At 37.2% G+C, this 8,862-nt stretch overlaps 2 protein-coding genes across 2 annotated transcripts; one reads left to right on the top strand and one right to left on the bottom strand.

The window, feature by feature from the left end:
• Positions 1-6,125: 6,125 nt before the first annotated feature.
• On the top strand, positions 6,126-6,626 carry LOC121800689 (putative germin-like protein 2-1). Its single transcript, XM_042200206.1, has 2 exons — positions 6,126-6,252; positions 6,340-6,626. Exons 1-2 carry the CDS (start codon positions 6,126-6,128, stop codon positions 6,624-6,626), a joined length of 414 nt encoding a protein of 137 aa, XP_042056140.1.
• Positions 6,627-7,207: 581 nt separating this feature from the next.
• LOC121800229 (germin-like protein subfamily 1 member 11) lies at positions 7,208-8,226 on the bottom strand. Its single transcript, XM_042199809.1, has 2 exons — positions 7,919-8,226; positions 7,208-7,842 (listed from the first exon to the last, which is right to left on the bottom strand). Exons 1-2 carry the CDS (start codon positions 8,034-8,036, stop codon positions 7,319-7,321), a joined length of 642 nt encoding a protein of 213 aa, XP_042055743.1. The 5' UTR covers positions 8,037-8,226; the 3' UTR covers positions 7,208-7,318.
• Positions 8,227-8,862: the final 636 nt, after the last annotated feature.

Raw genomic sequence — 8,862 nt, 5'->3', positions numbered from 1 at the left:
GCTGAATTATAATTTGGAAGAAATGACAATATTGAAAGTAGGAAAATTAATTACGGAGCTATTGCTTGTTATTGAATATAGAGTTGATATATAACTAAAGTATATGTAGAAAATGTATAATTTGGATCCATATGATCCGAGGGAATGAAAGGGAATCAATCTTATTGATCGGAAATTCAAGAGTTACAAATGAGAATACTACTCTATTTATACAAAGGATTTGAACTAAGATACTAAGTGAAAAATATCTTTTAACTAACTCTATAACTAACTCTTAACAAACTTATTCCCTAACTAACTTCTTAACCAACTCATCACCAAAATATCACATGATGACATGGACAGTCGGAGGTCTTCATGTTGATGATAGAGGCGACGCATACATGGTTGCATGGGAGAAAACTAACATTGATTTCATCATCTTTCACATGCCCCCTCAAGATGGATTGTATAAGCTCTCAAAATTCATCTTGCTCAGTATAGAACGAAATGCCATTGTTCCTAAGGGTTTTGTGAAGATGTCAACCAATTGAAGATTATTCCTAATGTGTAATGGCTTTATCACATTTTCCAGAAACCTTTCCCTCACTGTGTGACAATCAATCTCGATGTGTTTAGTTCTTTCATGGAAGACTGGATTTGAGCAGATATGAATAGCTGACTGATTATCACAGTACAATGGGACAACTTTATTAACCTTTACTCCAAAGTCTTTGAGAAGAGCTACTTCCCATACTACTTCACAAGTTGCTTGAGCCATTGCTCTGTACTCAGCTTCTGCCGATGAACGAGAAATGGTAGTTTGCTTCTTTGCTTTCCATGAAATCATTGAAGAACCAAGAAATAAGCAGTATCCTGTCATAGATTTCCTTGTATCTGGGCAGGCTGCTCAATCTGCATCAGAGAATATACTCAAACTTGCTTTGTTGTTGCTTGGATAGAATAATCCATGTCCAGGTGAACTCTTCAAATATCTGAGAACTCTTTCAGCTGCTTCCCAATGCTCATCACTTGGATTAGAAACGTATTGACTCAACTTATGCACTGCAAAGGTCACATCTGGTCTGGTGATGCAGATGTATAGCAATCTACCAATGAGTCTTCTATACTTGGATGCATCTTTCAAGGGTGTGCCCGAATCCAGCTTTAACCTTTTTAAAGGATCCATAGGTACAACAGATGGCTTACAACCAAGCATTCCTGCATCCCTTAACAAATCCATTGCATACTTTCTTTGAGATATCAGTATGCCTTTCTTATTTCTTGCAATTTCTAATCCAAGAAAATATTTGGGAGTTCCAAGGTGTTTGAACTTGAATTGCTGTGACAAAAATGTCTTGATATCATCTGTAATCTCTGGATGTGTAGTAGCTACTAAGATATCATCAACATAGACTACAATCCCAAAGAAGCAGTTGTTATCATTCTTGAAGAAAAATGAGTGATCAGAGGCAGACTGTTGCAAGCCAAAGCCCTTTAGTACTTCAGATAATTTCAAGTACCATTGTCTTGAAGCTTGTTTTAAGCCATAGAGTGATTTCTTCAATTTGCATACAAGAGTCGATTCTGAGTTTGCCCCCTCAACAGACTGCCAATCAACATCATACCCTGGAGGCAGTGTCATATAAATATCCTCTTCTAAATCACCATATATGAAGGCATTGTTGACATCAAGATGTGATAAAGACCATCCTTTTATTGCATCTAGAGCAAGAAACATTTTGACAGTGGTGAGTTTTGCCACTAGAGAAAAGGTATCTAGAAAATCTATTCCTTCAAGTTGAGTAAATCCTTTAGCAACTAGTTTTGCTTTATATCTTTCTACTGCAACATCTGGATTAAACTTAACTTTGTATATCCATTTGAAATCGATGGGAACTTTTCCAGGAGGGAGAATGGTAACAAACCATGTGTCAGTTTTGGAAAAAGCAGCCAGTTCATCTTGCATAGCCTGCTGCCACTCTTTATGTTGTGAGGCTTGGTTATATGTGGTGGGTTCAAAAATGGAAGACATAAGTATCACATATCTGAGATACTCAGGAGAGAGTTTAGAGAGGGTGAAGTAAGAAGAGATGGGATATGGAGTGACTGATGCAACTGAGTTGCAGATGAAGTCAGTGAGATGAGAAGGGGGTTTCAGTGTTCTACCATGACTGGATGTGGTGATTTTCTGTGGAGTAGGGATCATGAGATCAGTATATGAGGTGTGAGGATTGAGTGGAGTTTGAGGAGAGGATGGGAAAACAAAAGGAGAAAGATGTGAGAATGGGAAAACATCTTCATGGAATGTGACATTTCTGGTGATTATCTCTTGCATAGAGTCTAAATCAATAAGTTTGTATCCCTTATAATCAAAGGGATATCCTAATAAGGCACATTTTGTAGCTATGGGTGAAAATTTGTCTCTGCCTCGTTCTAGAGTTGAAGCATAGCAGAGACACCCAATCACTTTCAGGTGGGAATAGGAGGGTGGTTTTTGAAATAAAGCTTGAAAGGGTGTCATATTATCTGGTAAAACAGATGATGGGACTCTATTTATGAGATAAGAAGCTGTGAGAACACAATCCCCCTAAAAGTGGATAGGAAGAAAAGATTGAAACATCATACTTCTAGCAACATTTAATAAATGTTGGTATTTTCTTTCAACCCTGGCATTTTGTTGGGGAGTTTCAACACAAGAGTGTTGGATAATGGTTCCAAAAGATGAGAATAGTGAAGGAATGTTAAGTTCTGGGGCATTATCACATCGAATGGCTTTTATCTTTTTGGAAAATTGGGTAAGAACAATGTTGAAGAACTGTGGAAGTATGGCTCCAACGTCATATTTTGAATGCATCGGAAAAGTCCAGACAAATCTGGAGCAATCATCTACAATGGTGAGGAAATACTTGTATCCCTGATGGTTGGGGGATTGAAAGGTCCCCAGATGTCACAATGGATGAGATCAAAGCAGTTGACAACATTTGAATCAGATTTGGGGAAATGAAGATGTTTTTGTTTGGCAAGGGGACAAATATCACACAATGAAGGGATTTTATTTGGAAAGTTGAGAATATTAGACATTGTTTTCAGCTTGCCAAATGATACATGTCCTAGCCTCTTATGTCAAATGTCTATGCTAGCAACTGAATTTACATAATGAACCCTAAACATCAGTAGATGAAGAAAGGTTACAAGTGTTTACAGAATTTTTCATAGTTTTGGAATCATAAGAAACATCAAGTTTGTATAAGTTTCCCAGTCTGCTACCCTTCCCAATCACAATTCCTTGAGAAGCTTCCTGAATTTCAAGGGATTCATGAGTGAATGTCACAGTACATGATAATGATGAGGTTAATGAGCTAACATAGATGAGATTGAAAGAAAAGGTAGGCACATATAGGACAGAGTAGAGGGTGATTGAAGGAGTTAAGTGCACAGTTCCAATATGTGTGACAGAAGTTGTAGCACCATTAGGTAGATTCACAGAGGAATTATGAATGAGAGATGAAGATTTAAACATGGATAGGTCATAACAAACATGATGTGTGGCTCCAGTATCTAGAAGCCAAACTGATGGAGATTTAGATACATAATTGATGAATGGATTAGTGAAAAGAGTAGTACTTGTGAAAGGGGTATTTTGAGAAGGTTGAGTCATATTTGGTGCGGCAGAAGGGGAGTGAATAGGAGTGGATGGAGTGAGAGTGGCAGTGGCAGCAAGTTGAGACTGAAGCAAGCTTATAAGTTGCTGACACTGCTCCTGAGAAGGCATATTCATGGATGAAGAAAAGGCAGATCTATCACATGAATCTTCAATGCAATCCTGCACAAAATTTACAGATTTGAGTTCCTTGCTAGCAGTACCAAATTTGCTCTTGCCTTTGTTAAAACTAGGAGAAAAACCATGGAGAACAAAGCATTTATCCACGGTGTGATTAGTTTTGCCATAGTGTGAGCAAATTCTTTCTTTGTTATAAGATTGAGTTGTTGCAGCATTAGCTAGATATGGCTGCTCACTCATAGAAGATGATATAGTTGAAGAATAGCCATCTATAGTTTGTTGCCTTTCCTCCTGCAAAACAAGTGAAAACACTTTTGATAGAGGAAGAGTTGGAACCATAGAAAGGATATTAGATCGAATCTGCGAGAAGATAGGATTTAAGCCTATCAGAAACTGCATTGTGCACTCTTGCTCTTGATGCTCATGCCATTTCAAGGCGCTATTGCATCTGCAAGTAGCACAAACGCACCAAGCAACAGGTTGAGAGTGTTTATAATCATCCCAAACGATGCGAAGATTGGTGAAGTAGGCATTAACATCATCTTTTCCTTGCTGCAGAGACATGATCTGTTGCTTCAATTGATAGGCCCGAGCAGAGTCAAGTTGAGAGAATTGAAGGCGAAGATCTGACCAGATCTCATGAGCATCATCGAGATACATAATGCTAGAGCAAATTTGAGGAGAAATAGAATTCCTGAGCCATGAAACCACCATGCTATTGCACCGCAACCATGCTGGAAAGAGCAAATCATCATCATGTGGCCGGCGAAGAGCTCCATTGATGAAGGCGATCTTGTTCTTTACTACAAGCGCAGTGTTAACTGAGCGGCTCCAATGAATATAGTTAGAACCGGTGAGCACATGAGGAACAAGCTGTAGACTAGGATTATCGCTGGGATGAAGATAATATAGACTAGAAGAATCCTCCATAGGTGAGGATTTAATCACATTAGCATTGGAGTTTGAAGTGCTACCACGCGCCATGGTGAAAAGAAAGAAAATGAAGATGAAGAAGGAGATAAAATGATTGAATGAAGCGGAAGAGAATCAATTTACATCTGATACCATGTAGAAAATGTATAATTTGGATCCATATGATCTGAGAGAATGAAAGGGAATCAATCTTATTGATTGGAAATTCAAGAGTTACAAATGAGAATACTACTCTATTTATACAAAGGATTTGAACTAAGATTCCAAGTGAAAAATATCTTTTAACTAACTCTATAACTAACTCTTATAACAAACTTATTCCCTTACTAACTTCTGAACCAACTCATCACCAAAATATTACATGATGACATGGACAGCCGGAGGTTTTCATGTTGATGACAGAGACGACGCATACATTGTTGCATGGGAGAAAACTAACATTGATTTCATCATCTTGCATGGGAGAAAACTAACATTGATTTCATCATCTTTCACCGTATATATAGGCATTCTTCATGTACTAAATTTGGTGTTTCTAAACCACTTCGTTGCCGTCTTCAGAAATATTAATATTTTCTACGTTATTGATGTAATATATGAGGATGGATAAGGATTTGAAATGATCATGATTGAAGAAAGGTTCAAACATTAAGACATCGTTAGATTATTAATCTCAGAACTGTGGACAAATTGTTGTCTAATTTCCTAATTCTTAGTTCTTGGACCGAAGGGAATCAAGCGAAGTTTGACTTGTCAAACACATAATATATTCCGAAATTAATGATACAAGCTGAATTTGTTTAGGATTCAAAAGACCTTATAATTAAGTTATAACTAATTGATTATAAATTGATCTTAATTATTTACAAATTATAGCATAAATTTCGATACACAAAAAATAAAATCAAATTGAGCTTAACAATAAGATCGTGATGCCGATTAAAACTCACGATATAAATAACTAAATAAATATATATTCCCTCTGAGCTACCGAGATCTTGAGAGTCATTGAGCAAAATCTTAATCTTGACACATGGCTCTCATTCAGGAATTAGCAGTATGTAATATTAAGCACAATTTTGAATGATTCAACTGATGAACGGGCCGGGGAGCATATAAAAATATGGATTAGGCCATCATGGTAATTACTATATACAATTGCACATATAATTATTATTTTTCACCATATACAAACATTTATTCTAAACACAAGCTAAGTATAATTTTAGTATCATTTCCCATGTATGAGTAAGAAGTCGGCTTTCTCAAGTATTGTTCAGCAGTAAAGACAAGTGTATAATCGAATTGAATATTGCATATAATTTGCATGGGAATTCTATAAATTCAGAGCTTCTGTAATTAGCTTTCACAACTAAACACATCCCCTTCTAAAATTTGAAGTTAAATTTGATCTTGAGTTTGACTGATCATGGCGATTAACATCCTCTTGTTTAGCTCGATAGCCCTATCTTTGGCCTATGTTGCTCTCGCCTTCGAGCCAAGCCCGTTGCAGGATTTCTGTGATCATCCCTTCCATTTCATTGGCATAATGGCATGTGTATATAGAAATGATAATGTTAAATTTTAGGTTAAAAATGTAGTAATCCTACTAATAATTAATGTTGGATCGTTTTGACTTTGAGTTTCAGCAAGAGTGAATGGGCAAGCATGCAAAAGCCCTGCTTCAGTAATAGCAAACGATTTCTCCTTCAGTGGGCTGCATATGCCCGGGAACACCTCCAATCCTAATGGGTCGAGGGTGACCCCGGTGACTGCAACCCAGTTGCCAGGGCTCAACACCCTGGGAATCTCAATGGCGCGTGTTGACTACGCGCCATGGGGAATCAATCCATCACACACCCACCCGAGAGCCACTGAGATGTTGACTGTGATTGAGGGATCGATATTACTACTGATATTCTCGCCATAGGTGGACAAGACTGTTGTAGATTGGCTCCACGCCAAATTCTAGGAATCCGAATTCTCTTATTTCGTCCCAATATTATTTTGTGTGCTTTTCTTCTTGTATTTTTTTTTCTTTTTCTTTTTGTGGCTTCTGTATTCTTTCAGTTTTGTTGCTCGAATAGCAATTTATTTCTTGATTTTGTATACAAACATGAGTGAGACTAAATGAAATTCGATTCTTTTGTCTTGTTCCTTAGCAAATTATAATTTTAACTAGAATCATAAAAACAAAACTCCTATTCAAAGAGGGAATAAGGTGTGAGTTGTGAAGATATTAGAGAATGAATAATTGTTCTGCAAAAGGGCAAACGAAAACGGAAGCGAATTAAATGACGAATAAAATAATCAGAATAATTACTTTTGCTTAATGATTTCGTCTACAGATCATCTTTACATAGAAAATCTAAATTCTAGAAGGAACTAGTAGTAAAATACTTAATGATTTGATTGAAAAAATTCTAAAGTAAATAAGGTACACTAAAATCTAAAGTGATCTTAAATTTAATTTGACCGTTGTTTTTTAGCAGTAAAATATAACATAGGCAATTAGTATGAAATATATTAACATTCGAAAATAAAACTGGAATAACGTTACACAAACAAGCGGCTTAATTAAAGTAAAAGACGACTAAGAAGTTACTATTACCATAATTAGGATTAATTCCACGACTTGTTCTGCAAATCTTTGACGGTTTTCTGGTCCAGCTTAAACACTTGGGCCAGAAAAGCGGTGTCGACGGCAGGCTTGGCCGCCAATATATTGTTGGGGAGATTAATGAAGCCGGGATTCTGGCTGTTGAAGGTAGCCGTTAAAACACTCATTCCTTTCGCCACATTTCGCACGTGATGAACCAGCCCCATCGGAATGATGAACACATCGCCCCTTTTCAGAATCTTGCTGTAATACTTGTTTTGCGGGGTCGAGCTCATGAATCCGGCCTCCACCGCGCCTTCCACTACGTAGATGACCTCCGACGCCCTAGGGTGTGTGTGTGGCGGGAAGTACCCATTCTCCGCAAACTCTGCACGCGCAAGTGCCATCCCCAGAGTGTTGAACCCTGGCACCGTGGCTGCCGACGCGTAGTTGATGGACACGCCGTTTGGATTAGAGGTGTTTCCGGCCTTCTGTGGACCGCTGAGGAAGAAGTCGTTTGCAGTGACTGCTTTCGGGTCCTTGCATGCTGTCACAAATATGGAGTATATATTTATTTAAATTCAAGTTTCGTATAAAATGTAATGATGAGGAGGTATAGTTACCTTTGCCATTTGAACGTGCAACGCAGAAGTCTAGGAGGGGACGAGTGTCGAAGGCGGAGGAGGTGTAGATGAAATTGATGAGGGCTAATGTGATCACCAAAATAGCTTTAGAAGCCATTCTGAATTCGTGATGATTCTTTAATTTATTACTGATCAACAAAGCTTAGTTTATGTTGTAGTGTAGAGATGGAGAAGATTGATTTTATAGAGAATATGATTGCAATCATGCAATGCTACTGACTACTGTACGAACTACTGCCTTAATTTGGTTCTTCTCGAATGTAAAGTGGTATATTGCCTATCAAATTAATTTTATAAAAGAAGGTTAGCTAATTAAATAGATTTAATACTAAGGAAATTGTTCTTATTGAGAATGGGTTTGCCTCTCAATTTGTATGATTAATTCTGACTCAAGTCAAAATTAATTATTATATGTACTCCCTCCGTCCTTGAAATTTTGTCACATTTTTCCATTTCCGTCCATCCCACAAAACTAGTCACATTTCACTTTTTACCATTTTTTGACAATGGACCTCACATTCCACTAACTTATTCTCACTCATATTTTATTATAAAATTAATACTTTAAAAGTAGGACACACGTTTTACCAACTTTTTCAACCCACTTTTTATTACATTTCTTAAAACCCGTGCCTGGTCAAACTATGCCAAAATTTGGGGGACGGAGGGAGTAGTAATTTAACTACCTCGTCCATAAAAACTAAAAAAACTTTTGAAACTATTTAAAAAATGAATAAAGTAAGATAGGGGAATAGATTAATGGGTAAAGTAAAAAAGAAGTAGAGAGTGTAAAGAACTAAGCAAAACCATGGGAAGAAAAATGTAAATGGACATAACTCAAAATAGATGGTGAAGAGCCTCGGCTACGGTTTCATTGATTGATTAACTTACAGCCAGATCCTATTACATATACTGCATATTGG

This window comes from Salvia splendens, chromosome 4 (genome assembly GCF_004379255.2).
Source record: "Salvia splendens isolate huo1 chromosome 4, SspV2, whole genome shotgun sequence".
Lineage (NCBI taxonomy): Eukaryota > Viridiplantae > Streptophyta > Magnoliopsida > Lamiales > Lamiaceae > Salvia > Salvia splendens.
The sequence above is the reverse complement of the archived record's forward strand: the minus strand, read 5'-3'. Positions and strand labels throughout refer to the sequence as shown.

Excerpts from the sequence above, each read along its gene's own strand:
- LOC121800689 (XM_042200206.1), top strand. The coding sequence starts at position 6,126 with ATGGCGATTAACATCCTCTTGTTTAGCTCGATAGCCCTATCTTTGGCC. Across the intron at positions 6,253-6,339 it reads TTTCATTGGCATAATGGCAT|TTTCAGCAAGAGTGAATGGG; the intron begins GTGTATATAGAA and ends TTTGACTTTGAG.
- LOC121800229 (XM_042199809.1), bottom strand. The coding sequence starts at position 8,036 with ATGGCTTCTAAAGCTATTTTGGTGATCACATTAGCCCTCATCAATTTC. Across the intron at positions 7,843-7,918 it reads TGCACGTTCAAATGGCAAAG|CATGCAAGGACCCGAAAGCA; the intron begins GTAACTATACCT and ends TATTTGTGACAG.